Consider the following 26059-nt stretch of genomic DNA (forward strand, 5'->3'; position numbering starts at 1 on the left):
GCTGAGGCAATCGTAGACAGCAGTCCGGACCCCAAGGGGGACAGAATCACGGCCCCGCCAAACCACCCGCGGGACCTAAACCAAACTTTTGAAGGCACGCCCGAGGGCAACGTACCAGTTCAACAGGATCCTTTCCCTTCCTTTTGCAACCGCCTCTCCTCTTTCCTCCCTGCGTGGACCCAACTAACTTCAGATTGTTGGGTTTTACGCATGGTAGAATTTGGATACTGCCTTCAGTTTATTTCACCCCCCCTTCCCACCCCCCATCTTCACCCCTCTTCAAGGACCCCTCTCATGAGCAAATCCTCTTGCAGGAGGTAAAGTCCCTCCATGCCATGGGAGCTATAGAGGAGATACCAGAGGACTTGAGGGGCAAGGGGTTCTACTCCTGCTATTTCCTAATCCCTAAGGCGAAGGGAGGTCTCAGACCAATTCTAGACCTGCGGGGACTCAACAAGTTCTTGATAAAGTTGAAGTTCTGCATGGTATCCCTGGGTGTTGTACCAATTATATTAGACCAGTAAAAACCAGCAGGATCTTATTAAAAGGGACAAGGCAAAGATGCCACATTTATTATAATAACAATTTATGACTAATAACTAATATCTTAATTCTTATACACACACATTATACCTAATACCTATATACACACATGCACACACATATTCACACACACACACCCACATTCATCAGATGTTCTGCAGCTGCTGCATAGTTACCAGTCCTGAAGATAGCTTAAGTTCATGGCTTGATTTTGCAGCTTGGGTTCGTAGCTTGTGGCAGCTAACTGGCCAGGAAAGCTGGGCACAAGGCTGAGCTGGATCTCTGTTGGGCAGGCACCGATGTTCTTCCATGTTGGCAGCAGAATGTTACCCAGAGTCTCTCATCTCACCCTTCTTTTTTATAGGCTTTTAGTTTGGATTCAAAGTCTATAGGTCTTGCTGTGTCACGCTGCCTCTGGGTTTAGATTGATCACCCATCAATTGCAGGCGTGACTTTCAGCCTTGGACCTGGCTTTGATCTTCCTTCTGTTGTCCTTTTCTTTTTAGGGTGGATGCTTCTTACTTTGTTTAGGGCTGTTGTCTAGGTCTTCAGCCGTTGGTATTTGAACTTTATCTCATCAGGACAGGCTGGGGCTGGAGGTTGATTCCATCATTCATACATATCTCATTCACACATCTAAACTAAACTAATAAGATTACAGCAGGGTTTGCAAAAATGAAAGTTGGAGGAAGCTTTTACAAAATGGAGTGAGTGTTTTAAAATGGGGTTTGAACAGAATTTACAGTATAGGCAAGTGTAGTGAATGGTGAACAGAAGTTACATTAATAAAGTGAAACAATTTCATTTATCAGTTCTACATGGGGACCATCATCCCATCCTTGGATCCTGGAGACTGATATGCCGTCCTCGATATGAAGGACGCGTATTTTCACATTGCCATTTATCCTCTGTACAGACGGTACCTCAGGTTTGTGGTCAATCGTCAACATTTCCAATTTACGGTCCTTCCGTTTGGCCTCTCCACAGCCCCAAGAGTGTTCACAAAGTGTATGGTCGTAGTCGCCGCCTCCCTCCGTCGTCGACGCATACACGTCTTCCCGTATCTCGAAGATTGGCTCATTCGCGGGGCCTCCGAGACCCAAGTAACGCGGCACGTGGGCATCGTCAAGGACCTATTCATCCAACTAGACCTGATGATCAACCTAGAGAAATCTACTCTGGATCCCACACAAAGAATAGTGTTCGTTGGGGCCATTCTGGACTCCAATCTCGCCAGGGCCTGCTTACCACAGCCACGGTGTCACGCAATGATATCTATTATACAAGGCCTACAAAATTTCCCAACCACTTCGGCTCGAACTTGTCTCAGCCTCCTGGGTCACATGGCTGCCTGCACGTTCGTGACCAAGCATGTCAAGCTATGCCTACATCCCCTTCAAACTTGGATCTCCTCAGTATACCACCCGGGGAGACACAATATAGACAGGATCCTCACGGTTCCCCCGAGACTCCTAGGCTCCCTCGACTGGTGGTTGACGCCCTCCCTGGTGTGTGCAGGGATGCCGTTCCATCCGCCCCAGCCTTCTATGGCCCTGATGATGTATGCGTCATCTCTCGGCTGGGGTGCTCACCTCAGACATCTTCGCACTCAAGGCCTTTGGTCATCTCAGGAGCTGGCCTTGCACATCAATGTCCGAGAGTTGAGAGCAGTCCACCTTGCTTGCCAGGCATTTCAACAGCGTCTGCAAGGTCGTTGTGTCTCAGTGTTCACAGACAACACAACGGCCATGTATTACATAAACAAACAGGGAGGGACACGGTCCTCCCCCCTTTGTCAGGAAGCCATTCGACTCTGGGACTTTTGTATAGCCCACTCAATAGACCTGGTAGCGTCCTTTCTCCCAGGGGTTCGGAACACTCTGGCGGATCGACTCAGCAGATCCTTCCGCTCTCATGAGTGGTCCATCCGTCCGGACATTATTCATTCTGTTTTCTGGAAGTGGGGATTTTCCCACATAGACCTCTTTGCTTCCGGCAAGAACAGGAAATGCCAGATGTTCTGCTCCTTCCAAAGTCTCTCCCCGGGCTCGATCTCGGACGCTTTCTTGATACCGTGATCGAGCCAACTGCTTTATGCCTTTCCCGCTGGTTCACAGGGTCCTGCTAAAGCTCCACAGGGACGGAGCTTGCTTGATCATGATCGCCCCAGCGTGGCCCAGGCAGCACTGGTACACCATGTTGCTCGACCTATCGATAGCCAGCCCAATTACCCTGCCTCTTCACCCAGACTTCATAACTCAGGACCACGGCAGACTTCACCACCTAGACCTGCAGTCCCTTCACCTCACGGCATGGCTGCTGCATGGTTGAGCCAGTCAGAGTTACGCTGCTCTGCCTCAGTACAACAAATACTCCTGGATAGCAGGAAACCTTCCACTCGGTCTGCGTATCTGGCCAAGTGGAAGCGTTTCTCCTGCTGGTGCGAAACGCAAAATGTTACTCCCACCGAGGTCTCGATCCCCTCCATCGTGGACTACCTCTGGTCTCTCAAACAGCAGGGCCTAGCGGTATTATCATTGAAGGTGCACTTGGTGGCCATTTCTGCCTTCCACCCTGGGGAGAGTGGCCACTCCATGTTTTCACACCCTATGGTTTCCAGGCTCCTCAAGGGCTTGGAGCACTTATACCCCCAAGTATGCCGCCCTGTCCATACCTGGGACCTCAACCTGGTCTTAACCAGACTTATGTCTCCCTCATTCGAGCCATTAGCAACTTGCTCACTACTATACCTGTCCTGAAAGACAGTTTTTCTTGTAGCCATTACATTGGCCAGAAGAGTCTCCGAGCTTCGGGTGCTCACAGTGGACCCACCATATACTGTGTTTCACAAGGACAAGGTGCAGTTGCGACCACACCCAGCATTCCTCCCTAAAGTCGTATCGGCCTTCTATATCAATCAGGACATCTTCCTTCCGGTCTTCTTCCCGAAGCTGCGCTCATAACAACGGGAGCAACAATTGCACTCCCTAGATGTCCGTAGGGTGCTCACATTTTATATCGAGCAGACAAAGCCCTTTCGTAAATTGCCCCAACTCTTCGTCGCAGTGGCAGACCGAATGAAGGGCCTACCTGTCTCATCCCAGAGGATCTCCTCTTGGGTGATGGCGTTCATCCACACTTGTTATGACTTGGCTCATATTCCCTCGAGTCATCTCACCGCCCATTCTACCAGGGCTCAGGCTTCATCTGCTGCCTTCCTGGCTCATGTACCAATCCAGGAAAGATGTCGTGCAGCTACCTGGTCCTCGGTCCACACCTTTGCCTCACATTACACTCTGGTTCAACAGTCAAGAGATGATGCAGCCTTTGGCTCAGCAGTTTTGCATTCTGCAAGTTGTCACTCCGACCCCACCACCTAGGTAATGCTTTGGAATTACCTAATTGGAATCGATATGAGCAAGTACTCGAAGAAGAAAAGACGGTTACTCACCTTTTGTAACTGTTTGTTCTTCGAGATGTGTTGCTCATATCCATTCCAAACCCGCCCTCCTTCCCCTCTGTCGGAGTAGCCGGCAAGAAGGAACTGAGGGGCCATTGGGTCAGCAGGGGTATATATCCGACGCTATAATGGCGCCACTCCAGGGGGCCGACCCAGCTGACCCACCGAGTGTTGCTAGGGTAAAAATCTTCCTATGAATGTGCACACAGTGCGCGCACACCTAATTGGAATGGATATGAGCAACACGTCTCGAAGAACAACAGTTACAAAGGTGAGTAACTGTCTTTTTTGCGTACCAGTAATACATTTTAATATTTTTAGAAGGTCTCTTTCTGTAAGTCTATAATATATAACTAAACTATTGTTGTATATAAAGTTTAAACTTTTTAAAATGTTTAAGAAACTTCATTTACAATGCAGAGTCGCCCGGACTGGTGGCCAGAACTCGGGCAGTGTGAGTGCTACTGAAAATCAGGTTGCGTGCTGTCTTCGGCACGCGTGCCATAGGTAGTCTACCCTTGCTCTAGCACATCTGGAATGTAAATATCTTGAAACGATAGCCACAACAGTCCCACGCGAACGCCAGTTCTCACTTTCTGGTGACATTGTGAACAAGAAGTGGGCAGTATTATCTCCTGTAAATGTAAACAAACTTGTTTGTCTTAGTGATTGGCTGAATGAGAAGTAGGACTGAGTGGACTTGCAGGCTCTAAAGTTTTGCATTGTTTTGTTTTTCGGGTGCAGTTTTATAACAAAAAAAATCTGCGTTTGTAGGTTGCAATTTCACGATAAAGAGATTGCACTATAGTGCTTGTAGGCGGTGAATTGAAAAATACTGTTTCTTTTATCATTTTTACAGCTCAAATATTTGTAATAATATAAAGTGAGCAGTGTACACTTTGTATTCTGTGTCACTGAAATCAATATATTTGAAAATCCAGACAAACATCCAAAAATATTTAATAAGTTTCAGTTGGCATTTTATTGTTTAACAATGCAATTAGAACTGCAATTGATCACGATTAATTTTTTAAGTTAATCATATGAGTTAACTGCAATTAATCGACAGCCCTTGTTTAAACAATCCTAAAACGTCTATTAATGTAGTACCTAATTGCCTTGCTCAGTATTGCTATTGGGTATATTACAAAAAAAAAAACTGCAAGACTTAAACTAGCTGGATTTTAAAAAGACACATTAATTTTAAAATGAATCAACAGAAAGAGAAAACTCTGACTTGACTTCAACATCTTTCATTGCTAAGTTGAATGTTAAAACTACAGTATGTGTGTCTTAAAATGCCATTTATCTTACGTTGAAAGCTATATTCCGTGTGGCTTGCCTGTCCTGTTTCATGTTTGTCTTCATGGCTTGTCTTTCTCCATATACAATGTGGCTGAAATGAATGAGCATTTTAACTTGGTGTATGTAGAATATAATTTTCCTTTTATGGACTTGTAACGATGTACTCCCACAATGCTTGCTTTTTCAGATATCAAAAATTTGTTGGACCTCATTGGTTCAAATATCACTAGCTTCACTCAAATGCTTCCTGTTCAGAAGGTTCTAGCTGATTTAACAATATATCTTACTCAGAGTGAGGCATATGTTCAAGATTATTTCCCATTAGTGGAACAGTATGATTTCTACAGGTAGGTACATATTACTTAAATAATAAGGTAGGAGGGGAAAAGTGCTGTCTAGGAAAATTTTGATATAATTATTTGTTTTTGTCAGGACAGTAAAAGTTTGATCGCTGATGCTATTGTGAAGTTGTTGTAATTTAATGTTTGTCTGGTGGTGGAGGCCCTGCCAGGATTTTGCTGGGCACTCTACAAACATAAAGTAAGAGACAGTTTCTGCCCTGAAGAATTTACTCTATTTAGACAAGACAAAGGGTGGGGATAAGGGATGTAATATACAAGTAGCGTAATGGTTTGCAAATATCATATTAGTTCCAGTTTTCTTTTTGGTTAGCTGTGAAATTTTTATTTTTGTTTTGGCATATTTTATTCTATTGCATCCAGTGTCTTGGAGGGCAAGAGTGAGAAGGAAGGGGAGATGGGAGGGAATTAGCTGAAGAGAGAAGGAGAGAAATCAGAGTAAATGAAAGGAAGGATGGAGAGAGACATGGAAGGTGTTGGAGTGAAGAAATGTTGGATGAATTCTACATATGTAGGTAGATTGAGCAGAATTACTCTGTCATGAGTAAAAAGGAAAGAATACTTTGGTAGGAATTAGGGTTAATCTTGCATTACCCCAATTATATGCATTTAACCTTGTACTTTTGTAATTGCAGCAATGCAGAGTCTGGCACTTTGCAATGTATCTTTACCATAGGTTTTAACCCCAACAATCTAAATACAATTGTTCTACAACATTCAGATATGAAGTAATATGTGTGTATTTTCAGACAAGCAAACTTACAAGAACAATCGGTAATTCTATAACAAATCCACACTCACAGATTTTTAGTTGATTTTTTGCACTGCTCCATTTATAACCCATTTGAGATGGTTCTATTCTGAATTATTAGTCACCCTGCATAATATTTTTACCCTTTAATCTCTTTGATATTTCTTCTTTAATATTCATGATTGCTTCTTGGACTGTGGTGTGCCATGCATATTAATCCTGTAACTGTCTATATTGATTCATTAGATGGTTGGGTTGTCTAATTCTCTGCTGCATGGTGATTCTGATCCTGGTCTTTTACTATCTTGGACTATTATGTGGTACTTGTGGTTATGATAAACATGCTTCTCCAACAACCAGAGGCTGTATCTCAAACACCGGTGGCAATTTCCTTATGGCGTGAGTTTTTATTTTTAACAAATATAAGTTAAATATTACACAAAGATCTCTTGCAGTTATATACTGTATTGTGGAAAGTATATTTTGAAAAGCAGTGATTTTGTTACCTGGATAAATATATACGCTGGCCAACTAAGGGGGGAAAAATAGATTTTAAGATGAAAATACAGGTTAAATGTTTGGAAACTAAGTGTCTCAGTGGAAGCAAGTTCTAGCCTTGGGATGCTTTAAAAGATGTTAGGTTGGCATTAATATACAGTAATTTCTTTACTAGAGGATCATGTGAGAAGATAAACCATGTTTATCTCTTATAGTGAGAGCATTGTAACTAACAAACATCCATCTAAACCAACTCGGGAATTGCAAAATTGGGACATACGTCAAATTATTTACACTATAAAGGGAATCTGTAGTTTTCCTCTAAAAATAATGTGTGGAACATATTTTTAAACATGGTGTGAGCTCCCAAAGAGAGAGATTAGACCTGCTGCATCAGAAGAATAGGGGAATATGGCCTATTTCTATCTGATCGTTGAGGGCTTTTTTCTGTGGGCGATAATGATCCCTAGGGACCCTAGCACTGGGTTTAATCCATCCTTCTTGCTGAGGAGGGCTGGAATTTGCACAACCACTCTTGAAGACTAGAGGCTTCATTTAAAAAAAAAAATTTAAAGGCAATGCGCTCACTCTTGACAGAGGCAATGTGCTCCACTTCCAACCTAAGAAGTGAGCCAGCCTGTTTGTGTCTCAGACTCTGATCCTTAGTGTGCTTTATTCTACTCCCATTTCAAGGTGGGGTAGATTAGGTGTGCACACAGCAGAGTCCACCCAGCCAGGTAGTGCACAGCAGGCAAGTGTGATTTAGTTTGTGGCAAGCTGGGGTATAAATCTATATGTCTGTATAGACAATTCAGTGGTCCCCAAACTTTTGAGAGTTGCGCCCCCCTCCTCTCAAAGCCAGGAGCGGAGCCGCAGCTCCTGGGTGGGAGATGCGGACAGGTGTAAGTGAGGTGGAGGTGGGTCTGGGAGCAGAGCCAGGCCTGGTGGGTAGGAGCAGTGGGGGAGATGGGGGGAGCGGGGGAGCCCTTCCCACCCCTTGGGAGGGCTAGCCCAAGCTGCTGCACTGCACCCCCTGAACATTCCTCTGCATGTCCCATATTTGAGGAGCTCTGATGCAGCATTACTGGGAACAGTCTTTGCTGCCTCTTGTTAATTGCTACAGTTACTGAATTTTGCTTCGCTACTGCATGCACTTCAGTGTTCTTAAACTCTCACTAATTTTTTTTTTTTCCCCTTTTTCAGTGGAGTAGGATTCAGTTTCCTTTTCTCCTGGGTGCTGATGATCACAGTGGTCATCACCTTCGTTACAGGTGGAAATGTAGAAAAGCTAGTCTGTGAACCCTTTGAAGACAGGACTTTGTTCAAGGTGAAGTTGTTCATATTCAAAATATTAAACAAAACAACCAACCAATCCCCCTCCCCAAAAAAACAAACCCAAACCCACAAGTCTTTAAGATGTTTGTGAATTTTGGTGCTGATTTGGCATTTTTGATGACACACATCAGTCATGATAATAGTGTCCACTCTGGTGGAGAGGCTCATCCTCTGCCATTCTGAGTTGCAGATTCAACCGAGAATGGCAATGCAAATGCTGTCTGCTTATCGCTGGAAGTAATCCCTGCAGCTCAGCAGCCCATGATAACATGTGGAGCTACACTTTTCACTTTCTGCTCCTGAGAGATCATTGGGTCTTGTGTATCCGCTTCTTTTTCCATCAGCAGGTGATAATCTCTGAGGGTGAGGCATACGTGTGCATTCAAGATTCGCATAAGCAAGTGCGGGCAGGAATTTAGAAATGTAGAATTATGATAAATAACTTCAGTGCACTTTTGTTCTAGGTTTTGGATACTCCCTACTTACTGAATCGACATTGGAGAAACTACCTTTCTGCCATCGTGCTTAAAAATCCAGATATTAATTTGACCTTTGAAAAAGTTTACAGGTATAAAAAAAAAAAAATCTTGTCCAGGATTTACAGCTGTTACCATGCATTCCTTTTTATGTCTTCAAAAAGCAGCAATTTCCATATTCTATATTTCCAGCACCAAAAATTGCCTGTATAAAGTGGCCTGCTAATTTCATAGGGAATCACTAGCAAAAGTGAGTGAACAACGTATAAACCAGTTATTATAGGTAGTCTTAGTATAATACAATTGAACAAAAGCAGCTGTCCTTGTGAAAAGCTGTTTTGTGTATTTTACAGCATCAAAGAATCTTTAAAACTAAGCAAATTGTTAAATACTGTCCTTCCTATAGCCTGACATCCAAAAGATATGTCTAGAACTCTATAAAAATTGACTAAACTAGAATGTGCTGGCATTGTTAATTAATTAAAAAAATAGCACCAAGTTTGGTTTTCAAATTGATATATATATCATTTTATTTTCATAGTGACTGCAAAGAAAACAAAGGAATTTATACCACACTTCACCTAGAAAATCTCTTCAATATCAATGAGTTTCTAAACATTAGTATGGTAAGTAAGGGAAGTTTGTGATTGTGCTCCTAATTTTGGTGTGTGTGGAGGGACATTGCAGTTGTCAGCTATCTTTTCAGGTGTTCTTGAACACAGTACAGTACTGGTGGTTTTTGCGGGGGAGGAGGGAGGGCTTGTCAGTTCCTATATTCTCTAACAGTCAAACCTGGTTAAGATGGGAGAAAGTGTCTTATTTTTAGTAAATAACTTTGTAGAATTCTTCCATTCAGGGCCTTCATGGGCATGGAGAGCTCTATGCATGGGACCGATTACTTACTTATTTATTAGGCTAAGATTTTGTCACAGATATTTTTAGTAAAATATCATGGGCAGGTCACAGGCAATAAAGAAAAATTCATGGAAGCCAGTGACTGGTCCCTGACATTTACTTCAACTACCCATGATAAAGCAGGAAGGGGCTGGGCAGATGCTGGTTTGCTGGGAGTTCCAGGGCCCCTCTTTCACCCATGGCAGTGGGGAGCTGCTAGGGTCCCCATGCCAGCCACTGCATGAGGAACCACAGAAAGCCCCCCACGACCAGTGGTGGTGGCTGCAGGGAGCTGCAGGCGGTTCCCCTGCCACCAGCAGCTGCAGGAAGCTTACGGTTCCCTGTCCCTGCGGGAGGCTGTGGGACCCTGCAGCTCCCAGCTGCCAGGGCTGAAGTCAGAGGTCTTTGAACGTCATGGATTCTGTGACTAAATCATAGCCTTATTTATAAGTCATAACATTGCAGGAGGTGTTCATGGCTTGTGATATTCAAGAGGTCAGATTAGATGATCTGGTAGTCCCTTCTGGCCTTAAGCTCCAGCACTATTTTTTATTTTACGTACATGAAGACCTCAAAATCTAGCATTCTCCAGGAGATGCTGAGAATTTTTATTAGTTGAAGACAACATACAGTCTCTCTCCATATGGCAAGCCTCTATAATGACATGTTCAGTTTGGCAGGAACCAGAATTAAAGTTGGCCAAAGAGATAAATTGCTGTCCTATATGCACCCCACAGCCCATGTTAAAATTTGTATTATTTGAGAGATGAAAAAAATGATTTCTCCCAACTTGGTTTCTAGAATTGGCCACGGTTAATTGGATATCGTTACTAGTTATCAGCTGTTCTACTTTGTATTGCAGTAGCTTCTAGAGGCCCCAACTAAGATCAGTGTCCCATTATGATAGGCATTGAAACTACACATAGTAAGAGACCGTCTCTGCCCCAAAGAGTATACAAACAATAGACAAGACAGAGGATGGAGGGGAAGTGAAAGCACAAAGACATGAAATGACTTGCCCAAGGTCTCTCACCAATCCAGTGGCAAACTTGGAATAGAATTCTGATCTCCTGCATCCCAGTCCAATGCCTTGTCTGTTGAATGGCACAAATCAAGGCAGTACTTGTCTTTCATTACGTAGTAGGCTGGGACCTTTCTGTTATCTTGATAAATTGTTAGAGGATCTTTTCTGGTCAATTGGTGATCCCTTTACCTAATTATGGTACAGAATTTCTGTCAGGGTTGATGATGATAAAATCCTAGGCCCCTGTATTTTCTAGGTTTATCATACAGTCTATGGCATAGCCCGGCCATTTTAAAACCGCTTAAACTGAAGAAACAATTTCCTGCATTTTATCCCTGTATCTGTTCTGTATGGAAGTTGGACCTTCCTGAGGAAAGCACATTGAAATAGGTCCTGGCAATAGAATAATCTGTAGAGGAGTCGAAAGGATGTAGAGACAGGTTAGGACATTGCAAGATGAGAGTATGGGGATGCTGCAGGGAAAGGAAGGATTGGACCTGCTATATGTCCAGATTAATTTGACTTCCGCTGGTATAACTGGGAGCAGAATTTGATCACTGAATTTTTATGTGGTTTAAGTGACATGAGTGATAAATCAAGAGGAGCAAGTGCTTTCAAGTGGGAATGCCTTAACACAGGAAGAATATGGACTCAGTGAGAACTGTTTCTTGTCTCCCCCCCCCCCCAGTATACAGAAGATGTATCACTGAAAATTGAACATATTAATGTAAATCTTAGCAATGTAGTTTTGCTGGATGAAATCGGAAAGCGGAATCTTCTGGATTTCAGTTCTTCAGGAATAGATGGAATAAACTTTGCAGCATATTTGACAGAGGTAAGATAATGGTAACCTCATATCTGGCAGGCCCTGCACATCTGGAAGAAAATATAGCAGTATATGTTTGTCTTCACAAGCAAAACAGATTAAAGGCTGGTTCCATATGTGTGTGTGGGCTTTTAAAGGACACAATAAGTTGGATAAAAACACTTGAACAAGGATGCTTTTTAGGATTAGGTCCATAAGTAACATAGTATTTAGGGGAAGGGCTATGTTTATGTAATAGCAGTGCCATAATTTTAAAGTAAATGTAAATGCAGTAGTAATGACAACAAAAATGTTGCTTGTATCTTGTTTAGATCAATAAAAGTGTTACCAAAGTGGATCTTTTATCATTTGCTAATGACTTGGAAGCAAGAGCGGACCAGTTGGTGAGTTTTTTATTTGAACAGTGCAAAGAATAGATAACTGATGGCTGTTCACTGCTAAAGGTTGTTTTGCTTTCTGACGTTCTGATAGTTTAATCAGCATTTTGTCACAGTAAATATCCACCAGTCTGGATTTCATATGTGAACAAAGTCATTGCTCCTCTCTCACACACATGCACACACCCTGCCATGTGGTATATGGAGGGATATATGTAACTCTCATGTAGTGTTTCATTATACTCCTTTTCTGTATACCCCCCACACGTCATTTCTGTCTCTGTTGTCTTGGTTTTCATTTATAGTAGTATTTATTGCTGCTTTTTTAAAAAAGAAACTGGCAAGTCCTGCAAACTTGATTTACAGATAAGCACTGCTTATATTTTATGATCACAGCTTAACGAGAAAACTGACCCAAATCATGGTGGGGAAAGGCCATTTGCATGCATTATCCAGTTATTGTGTAGTGGATGTTTTTAGTATATAGTTCTATAACCCTAGCTGAGCCTGAGGCTTCATTGTGCTGGGCACTGTACAAACACACAAAAGAGATTATACCTGCCCTGAAGGGCTTACAGCTGAAAGTGGGTAGGAGGTGTGGATACAGCATACAAGCAAATTAATCTGGGGAGGAGCTGGCACAGCTTTGTAGGCTAATATTGCACATTTGGTTTTATATTTTCATACTTAGTTTCTTTTTTTAAAAAAAAATATGAAAACAGAATAGCCAGCAAGCATTATAGTCAGGGCCAAAGCAAAGCAATCAGGTATCCTACACACCATGGCCTACCATATGTATGCCCCTGTACAGTGACAGGGGGTTCTCCTCCTTGCAAAGAGACAGACAGTGGCATGGGACCCCTTCCGCATTCCGGGGTGGTAACAGGAGCTCCTTCTTCCCCAAGACAGACAGGAGTAGCAACATAGTGCCCCAAATACTTACTCCAGCTTGTTGGGTGCATGGGCCAGGCCTGCTGCACTCTTCTCTTCTTATCACACATTCTCTGTTTAGAGAACCCAAAACCGACTGGGGGTTTTGGAGTTAACACCGCATTAGATGTACAGTGCAGGTCAAACCTTTCATAGCTGTTGATTCAGGCTGTCTGCACCCTCCGACAGATATCAGTGGTTTGGTTACACTGTTTTCAGCTTTTCTTTGTAATCATGAGAACAAGAGACCTTTTAATGAAAGCAGAGCTTCTTCGGTTATCGCATGACTTCAAGCACCTTAAACACAGGTCAATACTGCCTTCATCCAGCCCTGGTAACAGTTAGGATATGTTTTGTATTTTGGTGATGGCAAGATCAAGTTAGAACAAGAAAATTCCAGGGTTGATGGGAATGGCTTCACGCTAGGTTTGAATTTACAACTCTGATTACATGACAGTAATGTGATTCTTCATTGTACTCTGAGATTTCGGTTGACTTTTCAGTGATTCTAGCTCTCATTGTTCCTTTTATTCGCTTCCTCTTTAAAATGATGTTGACTTAACTGAACCCTTTTTATGAAAAAATTTAGGAGATGAATGGCTTCTCCCAGAAGATGTTGCTTAGAAGCAACTAAAATACATGTAATCTCTTCTGTTTGTACAGCTTCCATAAGTGCAAGGCTCCTATATTTATGACAATGCATTCATTATCCATTTAACAGCCAAAGAATTGCATTCCAACAGAATTACTACAGAGGGAATTTTCTGTGAGCTACAGTGGGACACCTCCAACACGCTCCCAAGTCCTTCAGTCAGAGCCTTCCAACACGCTCTTTTCTCTGGAATTGCTCATGATAGGGGTTCTTTAATGGTAGATTCTACATACATCCATAAAATATAAGATGTTCTGTGATGCTATTTTAATTTTTTTTGTGAGTGCTTAATAAAAAGCAGAGAAAAGATCAAGTCAACTAATGTGATATAAAGTATACAGTAGTTAAATGCATTACTTGTCATTGTGAAAGTTTTTCCTCTGTGTATTTTGATGATGCTATTAGTGTAATGGATGAGATCATTGATGGGACAGCATAACATGTTAGAATCAGTGCAGGGAAGCTAGACTGCTTTGAAATTGACACTAGCGTCTAAGGATGTAATATCTATGATCCTGCGCTGTTTCAGGTAACTCTGGATGTTTGGGTGAAATTTAGAGGAAGGCAACATAGTTTTGTTTGTGGGAGATTTTATAAATGGGGACTTAACTTATCTGGGCAACTATAGTTCAGGAGCTCAACTAAACTACATTTGCTAAACTCTCTTGCCAACAGCAGGTCTGCACATTAATCTGCTACACTTGAGGATGCAGAATGTTTTCTGACTATTATTAGCCCTTAGTGCCATGTGAGGCTGAACATTTCACTGAACGACGTGGCAGGACGTAATTCCCACTCCTTCACCATCTGCTCTGCCACCACAGCAATTTGGCATTTGCAGAGTCTTCTGTTTTTGCCTCCCTATATTACTTCCCCCTGAATGGTTGGGATGTTTCTTTTACAGGCCTGCAGATTCACTCTGTCAGTGTGTCCACAGTTAGCTGTCCCATCTAGGATCCTGGAGTGTCTCCCCCAAGGCAGTTGAGCTGTAGGACTGTTGATGGCTCTGGTTTCTGTTGTTCCTACTGTCTGAGTACCTTGAGTTCTCCAGCCCTTCAGGAATCGTTTGACGGTTGCTTTTCCTTCCTAAGTACCTAGATAGTACAGATTCTGGGGCCATGTCTATATTATAAAAGAGATCTGCTGCCAATGGGTGTCAGCAATGGATGCAGCTGAACTGGTGCACAATATAGTTTTCTTATCTGTGCTTACTCATTGCTCATGTTTGACACTGGTTCTGCTGCACATACTGCTGACATCCATTTTCAGCAATGATTCTTGTCAGTGGTGTGGACAAAGCTTTAGATGTATGTGAATCACCTCCCCATTGCAGGCACAGAGGGTGCCCGAGGCAAGCAACAGTGGTTCGTTGCCCAGAGCGCATAGCGCCAATAAACACACCAGGGTGGAGAAGCAAGCAAAGTTTATTTGAGATTTCAAAGCGGTGCTGGGAGACTTAGCATGCCTCAGATCCAGCTCCCCTACACAAGCGGCTTTCTCCTTTTATATCCCAGTTGCTTTTTGAGAACTGTTTTTTGCTGACTAGTTGATTTTTTACTCCCCCATCCTTTCTCATCCAGCTGCAGTATCTTTTCTCACTCAATCTTTTGTCTTCCCCCTTTCTCCCCCCTCTCCGCTGCTGAAACATGTATACTGTATTTAAAAGCGACCCTAAAACTTGCTTCAATTTAGCTCCAGTGTATTACAGCAGGGAACTGGCTGTTACAATAAAAAAACTATCTGCTAACATTACATTTTACAGCTCTTAACATATTAGGTTACACTAGGTTATACACAGTGTTTAACATAAAGAAAAATTGGTTTATTAAGGCCTACAACAGGAGGGCTTCATTAATACTTGTGGTCTACCACCCTCCCAAGTTACCTCGGGTTATGCCTAGTGACACCAACATCCCTGTACAAGAAGTGACTGCTGCTCACTGGCAGGGACACCAGTTCTACCAGTCTGTATGGAAAGATCAGACCCCTGACTTTTCCCACTTGTCCTGCTGACAAATAAACTATTAACAAAAAAAAAAAAACCAGAACCCACCACTTGTTCTGCTCTCTGCAGTGAGGAAAAACAGAAAAACAGGCTAAAGTTTAAAAAAAAAAATCTCTCAGGCCTGTTCATCCAGCATGGGAGAGGAATGCGAGATCTTGTCGTCTTCCTCATTTTAGTCAAAGGATTGAGATTTGGGTGGGACAGAAAGTGTGACTTACTGGATGAAATAGTTGACACAGTATTGGTATATTTACTCTGATTAAAAACCCCATGGTACCAAGGCATCTCAGGGCTCAGGCTGTGGGGCTATCAAATTGCAATGGACCTGGGTTCTGAAACTGACATGATACTATGAGTGGCCAATGTTCTGTTTGGTTCCAAGAAAAATTACCTGAATGGGGGCAAGGTAATTTTTCCAGTTCCCCGGAATGAGATCCGCAATGTATCAGCTAATGCCCCCCTAATTGGTGCTGCCCTAGACTGATAGAGTTAAGCTGAGTCATACCACATTAAAATGTGCAGACCTTAATGAGTAAGCATCCAGAACATTTGCTGACCTTAAGATAGGAGAGTAAGTATTCAAAGTGACATAGATGCACTTGGAAACGCCCCATGGTGGGAGTTAGTATATTACTGGGTTAACATCTGCGGGTATGCATGATATTAATGGGCTTTGTAAGAGTGCAGGCCATACTAGTAGTTGTGCTGATTGCATTGATTTGGAAGGTTAATGATCTTGGTTAGGCAGTTGGGAATGAAAAGAGATGTATATTAAATATAGGCTTCAATTAAGTTTCAGAAAGGATTCTGAAGCTTTATGGTAGGGAACGTTGGGAGTAAAGGGTCATGTTCAGGGCTGACAGAAGCCTGCTGTGGTTATTAAGTCTGTTCTGATAACATTTAACAGCATAAGTGTAAGAAGAACTGTGTATGTGTAAGAAATTGCAGAATAATCATGTTTTTGAGAAAAAAAGATAAAGTAACTAAAAAGCTAGAAAAGAACTAAAACTTAACCTGTACTGACAGCGGAGGAGAGTTAACATGGAAATAAGAAGCTAATGCAAGATGTATAAGGAAAGATAACAAGAAGTTATAAGTTTGTGTAACAAAAGGAGGGTGAAGTAAGTAATTGATTGCTACTTGCTGAGTGTTTTGCCTTAATAGTTCTTAGACCCATCTGTTAAGTGAACCACAGTCCTACGCTGTCCCTCTTGGATCATCTCAGAGTCTGGGTTCCAGCCTTAGCCCAAATGTCTACACTGCAATTTTATAACACTGCAGCCCCAGCAAGCTGACCTGTGCCAGCTGCAACTGTGCTGTGTGGGTCTACACAGTGTAGACAGACCTTTTTTCAGTGTCTAGAAATTGACTGCAAAGTCTCTAATTTTCCTGACTTTTTAGCTGAGAGAACCACTAAACAGGAAAAAGCATAGGCACAAATGTTCCCTTCCCCAAGCCAGAATCACTCGAAGATTATCATATTTCTGAATATAAATTCCTTAAATCAATTGGCTATATTCAACATTGTAAATAGTTCAAAAGACTAGTATCAGAGGGGTAGCGTGTTAGTCTGGATCTGTAAAAGCAGCAAAGAATCCTGTGGCACCTTATAGACTAACAGACGTTTTGGAGCATGAGCTTTCATGGGTGAATACCCACTTCCTCAGATGCATATAGTGGAAATTTCCAGGGGCAGGTATATATATGCTAGCAAGCAAGCTAGAGATAACGAGGTCAGTTCAATCAGGGAGGATGAGGCCCTGTTCTAGCAGTTGAGGTGTGAAAACCAAGAGAGGAGAAACTGGTTCTGTAGTTAGCAAGCCATTCACAGTCTTTGTTCAATCCTGAGCTGATGGTGTCAAATTTGCAGATGAACTGAAGCTCAGCAGTTTCTCTTTGAAGTCTGGTCCTGAAGTTTTTTTGCTGCAGGATGGCCACCTTAAGGTCTGCTATAGTGTGGCCAGGGAGGTTGAAGTGCTCTCCTACAGGTTTTTGTATATTGCCATTCCTAATTTCTGATTTGTGTCCATTTATCCTTTTCCGTAGAGACTGTCCAGTTTGGTCGATGTACATAGCAGAGAGGCATTGCTGGCATATGATGGCGTATATTACATTGGTGGATGTGCAGGTGAATGAACCGGTGATGGTGTGGCTGATCTGGTTAGGTCCTGTGATGGTGTTGCTGGTGTAGATATGTGGGCAGAGTTGGCATCGAGGTTTGTTTCATGGATTGGTTCCTGAGCTAGAGTTATTATGGTGCAGTGTGCAGTTACTGGTGAGAATATGTTTCAGGTTGGCAGGTTGTCTGGCAGGGAGGTTGGCAGGTTGGCAGGGAGGTTGGCACTTCAACCTCCCTGGCCACACTATAGCAGACCTTAAGGTGGCCATCCTGCAGCAAAAAAACTTCAGGACCAGACTTCAAAGAGAAACTGCTGAGCTTCAGTTCATCTGCAAATTTGACACCATCAGCTCAGGATTGAACAAAGACTGTGAATGGCTTGCTAACTACAGAACCAGTTTCTCCTCTCTTGGTTTTCACACCTCAACTGCTAGAACAGGGCCTCATCCTCCCTGATTGAACTGACCTCGTTATCTCTAGCTTGCTTGCTAGCATATATATACCTGCCCCTGGAAATTTCCACTACATGCATCTGAGGAAGTGGGTATTCACCCACGAAAGCTCATGCTCCAAAACGTCTGTTAGTCTATAAGGTGCCACAGGATTCTTTGCTGCTTCAAAAGACTAGGTGTCCCTAAATCTGTACCAATCCTACATGTAGATGTTTTGGTTTAATCTATAAAGGAAAATTATAATCCCAGTGGAGGGCGCCATTGCACTTTGAGAGGCAGTGGATAAATAACTGGAGCATTCCCTTAATAAGATCAATCATTCTTAATGAGCCTCTCAGACTTTAGAGCAAAAAAGAGTGAGGTTGTCCTGTGCTTTTGATGTTGAGAAAAAAATGGCTAACAGTGCACTATGTGAAAATTCATACCATTGAATTTGTACAGGTATCTTTATATTTCTCTGACTATATTAGAATTGCACATTTGTTTCACTTTATTGAGATTTCTACTATTTTTATGATGATTTCCCTGTGCTGTAGCATATCTAATGCCATATCATATTTCTTATTTCAATTGCAATTATTTGCAAAATATGACCAGAATGTACATGTTATTGATTGCTACACATTTCCTTGAAATATTCTTGATGCTTAGGAAAAATACCACTTTTTAAATTAAAAAAAAAAACAACTGCAGATCAGCAAACTGAATGATTGTTTATATTTGCAGCCCAAAGGAGCACTGGAAAATGCATTAAAAGGACATGCAAACAGTATTCGAATGATTCATAACCAACAAGTTGTTCCACTGGAGCAAGCTATGGTAAAATATTTAAAATTGTTGTTGTACTATGAACACAGTTACATTAAAAATATAGATCTAGATTACAAAACTACCTATTGGAAAATCAGCAAATTACAGTGCAGCTAAGGACTTTTTTCTTTTGTGCAAATTTCATATTAGGTTTAGTTTTATGTATTGTATATTTCCAAAATATGCAAAATGTCTTCATTTTGGTATCAAAATACAGTTTTTTATATATATATTTTATGTAATTAAAATGGTAGTCAGATAATTTTTAACAAACCAATGTCATTACCTTTGTTGTTAGTATTATATAATATTGCAAAAACCAAACTTTTCTTTGCCCCTTTGTTTTTCCATTTTTACGTGTACAATTTTAAAGAAATACAGTAGCACCGGGAGAAAACTTCCACAAGTTTTAACTTTGCATCATTTATTTTTTACTTTTGCTCTACATTTATGTTGGGCAAAAAAGATAGTTATAATTTTCACATTTGTATAATGGTTTAGTTTTCCTTTCTGGGTTTGGTACTGTTGGAAATCGCACAGAGTAATGTTTACAGCCAAAGAAAAATCTTCTTCCTTGACCTTTCAAACGATATGGAAATGTGTCTTCTAACAGGTTTTGCCAAGCCCCCTCCCCTTTTTTTTTTTTCCTAAGAAAAGCAAGCTCAAATCACAACTCTGCCAGATATCAGTTTTTCTCTGAATATTCTGCTTAAATTTTTCAGCTTATACTATTTTAGTGTCTGAGGGCCCAGCTCTGTTAGGTGATGAACATTTCCTGGAAAGTGCTGAGGAACTGTCTGAAATCACTGGGAATCTAGGAGCTGAACATCTTCCAAGGGGCTTTCAGTACCTCACAGGACTGGCCCTTAATTTAGCAGTTCATATATAGTTATGTATAGAAATGTATTTGTCCCTATGTTCCTCTTATAGAGAAGTATTAGGTCCTCTGTTGCATTCTGCTGATCCTTCACTGTTTCTCTTCTAATTAACTCTTAATTATTCTCATCTTTTTTTTCTTTTTCCAAAACTGACTGTCAAGAAATATGTCAAAGCTAGGGTAAGTGAGTTTCCTTTCCAAAACTGTAAAATAATATGCTGTGCACAATGAGCTTTAATTTTAGCTCTTTTCCTTTACGCCCCACCCCCAATAAATGATATCCAGCCTTATTGCTGCAAACTTTAGTTATATTTGAAGTCTTCTAGCACGCAAAGTGTGGCTGCTCTGTGCTTTAAGAAAACATTGTTTCCTTCTGAGAGTGTCTTACACACACTGGCTGCTAGTTCCATTAGTAAGCAATCCGTTCTTAGCTAATGCAGCTAGTCTGCATCCGTTAATATTAATTTGTTTTGAAATATCTTACTGGTTATGATTATCTAGGTGACTTGTTCTTGTAGAAGAAGCAAGAGGATTCTTATAAAATCTTTTTTTCTTTTTTCTTTTTTTTTAACCAGAGCACTTTAAATCAGAGCATTAGATTACTGCAGAGAACATCATCTGAATTTATGGTAGGTTAGTCTTTCTGGCAATAAGTGTGACGCTGTACCCCATAATGGTTTATGGGAACATGACATAATTGGAATATGTTTTGTGCTGCCTGTGCCATGTAACATATCTCTATGAAAGTTATGGGGGCGCGCGCGTGTGTGTGTGTGTGTGTACGTACGTACACACTCTATATTTTTATATATAGATAGATTTTTGTGTGTGTGTATGTATATATATGTGATCCAACCCGTCACAATAAACATATTTTATTTTTTTACTTTTAATCTACCCTACCACAAGCATACAGGACATAATATTTGCAACATTTTTATTTTGCTAACTTTTCGGGGGCAGGAAGAGTGTGTCATGCTTAGAGCTGGGGACGAGGGATGGAATCCATGAAGGAACTTGAGCAACAAAGTCACATTTTTAGGCACCACTTTGATCCATAAAACTCCTGCTTGCCTGACACCCAGTCCTGTAGGTACCTAAACTCATGTGGCTCCCAGATTTTTACCTCTGGGCATGTGCAGTGCAGCCTCACTGTAGGTGTCCGGACACCTGTCTCCCACTTAAGCCTCAGAGCAGTTCACAAGCCCAGAAAAACAGGCATTAGGCTGCCTGTGTCATGTGTGAGGCCCGTCTGATAGATTGCCTCCGAGACCCTTCTGGTGAGTTCACACAAAACAGTGTGGGGGAGGGGAAAGGAGGAGCCCCTTCAGAACATTTAAACCAGTGGTTAGGGAACTCACCTGGGATATAGGAGACACCCCTGGTTCAAGTTCCCCCTTCTTCTGAAGGGGAGAAGGGATTTGAACTGGACTCTGCCACTGTCTGGTGAGTGCCCCAGCCATTAGGCTATTGTCATGGTGGTGCGCTCTCAGTCTCTCATTAAACAACTGAATAATTTAAATATTAACTGAAGCAGTAAATGAGTTGTTTTGTTTTGGGCTCCACATGTAACTTAGGCAGCCAAAACACCTGTCTTCCCCCGGTTCATGGATTTCCAGCAGAGATAGGCACCAGGCTTACCACTCACCATCTGGCTGGCACCTCCCCTGGGCTAAGTTAGTTAATATCCTGCCTAGTGCACTGGCTTTGTGGATCACAGTCTAATGCACCTATGACGTTGTGTAGGGAGTCAAGGGGTCTAACTCTGGCTTTGTGTATCACTGTTGTTCCTGTGAATTCTGTTTTTTTTCTAGGCACCTAAATAGTTAGGCATTGTGATGCTCAGTGTTGCAATGTCCAAGTCCCTTTGCAGGTCAGAGCCAGGGAGTCTGAAGCTCGGGGCTCTATTCTACAGAGCTCTAGGTACCTTGGTTTCCCCATCTTTCACATTTCCCCTTGTAAAGCACTTGAAGTGCAAAGTTTCGTTGATTTTTTTTTTTTTAATTGTTAATCTAGATAGTTACAGTGCCCAGGAAGCAGCCACAAATCAGAAGACGCTTTGTGGCTATTTTTTAAACAGGCCATTGGAAAGTTCTAATTCTCACTTAGTAAAATAATTTCAGTACAATTTTACATGCTGTGGTTTTCCTGTTACTCAGCAGCTTGCTTTTACTCTTAGTCATTGAGGTAGGATTGCCTCACCTGTCCGTATGTAAAAAATAAAATAAACTTAGCCCAGTCATGTGCTTAATGAAATGAGCTCCACTGTCTTGTTAATGTTGGATGTCTCTTCCTGTGGCATCGTGCGTCCACCGTGTCCCCTTACTCTCTCTTGCAATCCCAGCCAAACTGCAGGAAGCTTGAGCTTGACAGAGCTTCCCTAAGGCAGCCCACCTGCTTTCCTTCTCTATAGCAGCTAGTGCTTGCACAGCCAAGAGAGTAGCTGCCTTTATGCTCTGCTAGTCTCTTGAGAATCAGCAACAGGGTGGAGAGTCCTTCTAGCAGCAGCTTTCCCTGTTACCACCAGCCTGTCTTGGCTCCTCTAGCAACAGTCCAGCCCCAGTAGCACTAGTGCAGTTATGTCACCCTAAATGCTCCTTACCTGCTACAGTTCTTCTTGCCACTTTTACACCCATGCATGGCAGCAAACCAGCTGCAGGAAATCCATTCAGAACTTGTATGTCCTGGACCTAGATGGGCAGGTAAGAGGGGCTGGTGATAACATGAGGTTGTTGTGGGAAAGGGACAGAAGCTTTTCTTAAATTCACCTGCAACATAAGGCTGTGAGTACATCATCCTTTGCGTGTATTGGGGAGCTATTGGGATTTTTTTATAATGAAAAACTATCAGGTTTAAAAAAAAAGAGGGGGGGAAACCAAAATGTTTTAAGGACACTAACAGTCTATGTTAGTCCACAGCTGAGATATTGTTTGACCCTGTGCTTCCCTTCCACATGCATACTTCTGCCATGATACAGGGTGTGAAATTATTTTCTGAGGCAAGACTTCGCTTATCTTTACCTCTATAGTGCATGGCTGTTGTTGTGGGGGTCCAGCTGGTGACGGAATGGCCCAGGAGATGAGAGAATCCTTGCTCATAAGGGAAGGAAAGAAAAGAAGGGTAACCTGTTCTAAAAGTATGAAAGAGAGTACAGCAAGGGCTGCTGCCTGACTATAGAGGTGCCTGCCTCTGACAGTGATGAGGGGGTCCATGTTGGTATAGAATGAATCCTTATGCATTAGGGGTGCCAGGATATTGTGGACCCACTGTTGTACTCACCATATTGAGAGAAACATATTTCTCAGATTTTAGCGTTATCAGGACAATGATATTTGTTTATCTATAGAAAAGACTAAAACTACAATACCAGCAGTGTTGTCATAGCAACTTTGGAAAGGTCTGAGCTATCTTATGTACATTCTTTTTTTTCAGGTAAAAGTAAGAAATGTGATTAGTGCTGTTGATGCTGCTCAGTTTCTCATAAGCAATGATGCGTCACTGGTTATCATCCAGGTAAACTCTCTTATGTTAAATTACTTTAATGAATTTATGGTGCAGTAGAGGTTTTGTGTGAAGGATTGGTGGTTTGTTTGTTTGTTTGTTTGTTTTTTTAGGAAACCAAAAAGTACATGGATATGATAATAGGCTACTTCGAGCAATATGTTGAGTGGGTCAAGGAGTCGGTAAGATGCATTTACTACATTGAGGGAACTACTGTAAAATATGACAAAGCATATAAAAAATCTAAAAATAAGACTTATTCTATTTAAAGTCTTTTTTACTATGTGTTCAGAACAGGGGAAAAGTGTAAATTGTTATAGTGTGTTTACTATAAATGGAGTTTCATTATATTTCAAGTAGAATGGAAGCAATGAGTTGTTTCAGTGCATAGCAGTGTGCAAAATGCAGTTCTAATTACAGTGATGTTTCTCTAGAGTGCAAGTGGCTGAGATACCATTTGTACTTCTCTTGCACTGAGCCTGACTGTTTTATGTTTTTGCTCACCCTTTTCTTAAAGAAAGGGAAAATAAATGCATAATTCTATTGAGAAAAACAAGTTAATTCTTCAGGTGTGATTTGCATTCTGGGGATAGAATATATTGCAGGAATTTGCTTAGGGAGAGGGGAGCACGCCCTTGGTAAATGGCACATAAAGCTTGTATCAGGTATTGCAGGGTTTGGTTTTTTTAAATGAATGACTTGAATGGTATTTTTAATCTGTTGTAGATTACCATGGAGGTAGCAGCATGCAAGCCTATTGCCAACGTGATAGACACTGCAGTAGATATATTTTTATGCAGCTATGTAATTGACTCTGTGGTAAGAAATATTTCCCATTTTTCAAAACTAGGGCTTAAATGGGGAATTCTTGCTTGTATTTCCACCGAACTGTGAACATAACTCTCTGCATTTCATCCTTTGACTAAGATGTTCTGATGAAAGAGCTTGTCTACATCTGAGATTGGCCAAGGAGGAAGTGTTCTGATCGAGATTAGATTTAATTTAAAGTATGGAGCTCAGGTCTGAAACCACTCCAAGACTGGAGTTTCAATACATTCCCATGAGATTTTGTCCCATAATTGCAGAAATCCTACAAAATCCACTGTTAAGAGATTTTGCCATCTTGAATGAAAAGAGACCAATTTTGATTCAAGTTCAGATCCGGAATGAGAACTTTTTTGTAGGAGGTTCTGTTTTGGAGAGTTGAACTCCTCTGAAATTCAAAGGGGAGTGGATCTGACATTCCAGCTTTGACCCATCTCTACTCTGAGAATAATGAAAGTACTGAGGAAAAAATTTCCACAAACATCTTTGCTGGAATCTAGAAAATGTGAATGAGGAAAAGAAACTTTTTTCAGGTGGCGTGCAGAAAACAAATCTTGATTCATTCATGTACAGAGAAGAGCTTCATTATGGCTTGTAGTACTTTGAGGTGCTATTTGGCATTTTCTCACCTCTCAAAGGATGAAAAGTTGGCTGTGTATATTAGAAGAAACCACACATCTGTAAACCACCTAAAACTTCTCTCACCATTTTTTTCTTTTCCTCAATCAGTCCGAACCAAGCAATAATCAGAACTTGTATACAAGAACCACCTCTAATTTTCTGAAATTGAGTCTGAAGTGCCCTAATCCTGCTAACACTAAATCCTGAAACCTGCTGTCCTGCCAGAACCAAGTCAAAATCACCTAGCACCACAAAGGAACTGCAGAACATCTCTTCCTTCCATCCTGCAGAAACTGAATAGGAAAAATACCACTCACCAAATCAGTTAGTCGTGCATGGGTCAAAATCTTACATGATGAAAGATCCCAGCTGGGCTCACATACAAGTCAAAACTGCTTCCAGCCCATAGGAATCAGGTTTAAAATACCATTTTAACAACTGGAGCCTGCTAATCTGTGCACTAATGAAATTACTTTCACAGTCGTGAACTGCAGCTGTCAAGTCTGAAACTACCTCTAAGGTGCTGAAAATTCAGCTTGCCACAGGAAACGTGAATAAGGCCACTACTGTTAAATATCAAGGCAGGAAAACAACATGGCTAGCAGGTTCATCTCTAGGAACACAGTATCTTCCAACTTAGAGTTGGTTGGTTGAGTAGTAATGTTCTGCTAATGGTCAAACAATTGATAATTCATGGCTACCTCTCATTACAGGGTCCTGCAGTGTCCTGGACCATGCCAATGACTTCAGCTGTATGCTTTCAGAAACAACATAATTGACAATCGAGTAGTAATAAGGGCAGCAACTTTAGCTACTAAATAAAAGCCAATTTCCAACTCAAGACTCTAAGGGGGGTCTGTTCTAAGAAGAAATATGAAAAGAAACTAGCAGTGGTTTAAAACACTGATACAGTATTTTATTGAATGTCCTTTTCTTGATTTTTGTCATCTTCTAGAATTCCTTCTGGTTTGGTTTGGGAGGCTGTTCGATATTTTTAATTCCTGCCATAATTTGTGCTGTAAAACTATCCAAATACTATCGTAGAATGGATACAGAGGATGTGTATGATGAGTAAGTATATAATCTTAAATAGGCTAAAAAGACAGTGGACATGAATACTTTCCTGCATAACACACAGTATTTTACATGAACTATATGGTGCCTTGTTTAAACCTTCACTATTGGCAAAATGAGCACCACAGTATCTTCTGAAAGAGTACAGATATGGGCCCCAATGTGTCAATATGTGTCACGTAGGTGGACTTCCATATCGTACATTGATTCAGTGGGGCTCTGCAGAGGTGTAGCAGGGTCTGCCTGTGAGAAGCTCCTTGCAGGTTCAGGGCTTTAGAACTTCTTACACCTTTATTTAAAAATATTCCCAATTTCAGTAGATCTTTGCTCAATTATTGCATTAAG

At 41.5% G+C, this 26059-nt stretch overlaps 1 protein-coding gene across 10 annotated transcripts in view; it reads left to right on the forward strand.

Annotated features, from left to right (window-relative positions):
- The window catches only part of PROM1 (prominin 1), a 95365-nt gene that overhangs the window by 63989 nt on the left and 5317 nt on the right, over positions 1-26059 (forward strand). For 8 of the 10 annotated variants that reach the window (XR_007773560.1, XM_050947506.1, XM_050947512.1 and 5 more), the window contains 14 exons: positions 5496-5655; positions 6665-6817; positions 8120-8243; positions 8716-8819; positions 9269-9353; positions 11334-11480; positions 11783-11854; positions 18733-18823; positions 19845-19873; positions 20269-20322; positions 23126-23206; positions 23308-23376; positions 23921-24013; positions 25596-25711. Coding sequence is in view for 9 of the 10 variants with exons in the window: in XM_050947506.1 (XP_050803463.1) it covers positions 5496-5655; positions 6665-6817; positions 8120-8243; positions 8716-8819; positions 9269-9353; positions 11334-11480; positions 11783-11854; positions 18733-18823; positions 19845-19873; positions 20269-20322; positions 23126-23206; positions 23308-23376; positions 23921-24013; positions 25596-25711 (1378 nt within the window). In the remaining variant the exon portion in view is untranslated. Of the gene's footprint in view, positions 1-5495; positions 5656-6664; positions 6818-8119; positions 8244-8715; positions 8820-9268; positions 9354-11333; positions 11481-11782; positions 11855-18732; positions 18826-19844; positions 19874-20268; positions 20323-23125; positions 23207-23307; positions 23377-23920; positions 24014-25595; positions 25712-26059 lie in introns of all 10 variants that reach the window. The other 2 variants (XM_050947508.1, XM_050947510.1) reach the window with 2 other exon arrangements.

This window comes from Gopherus flavomarginatus, chromosome 3, assembly GCF_025201925.1.
Source record: "Gopherus flavomarginatus isolate rGopFla2 chromosome 3, rGopFla2.mat.asm, whole genome shotgun sequence".
Lineage (NCBI taxonomy): Eukaryota > Metazoa > Chordata > Testudines > Testudinidae > Gopherus > Gopherus flavomarginatus.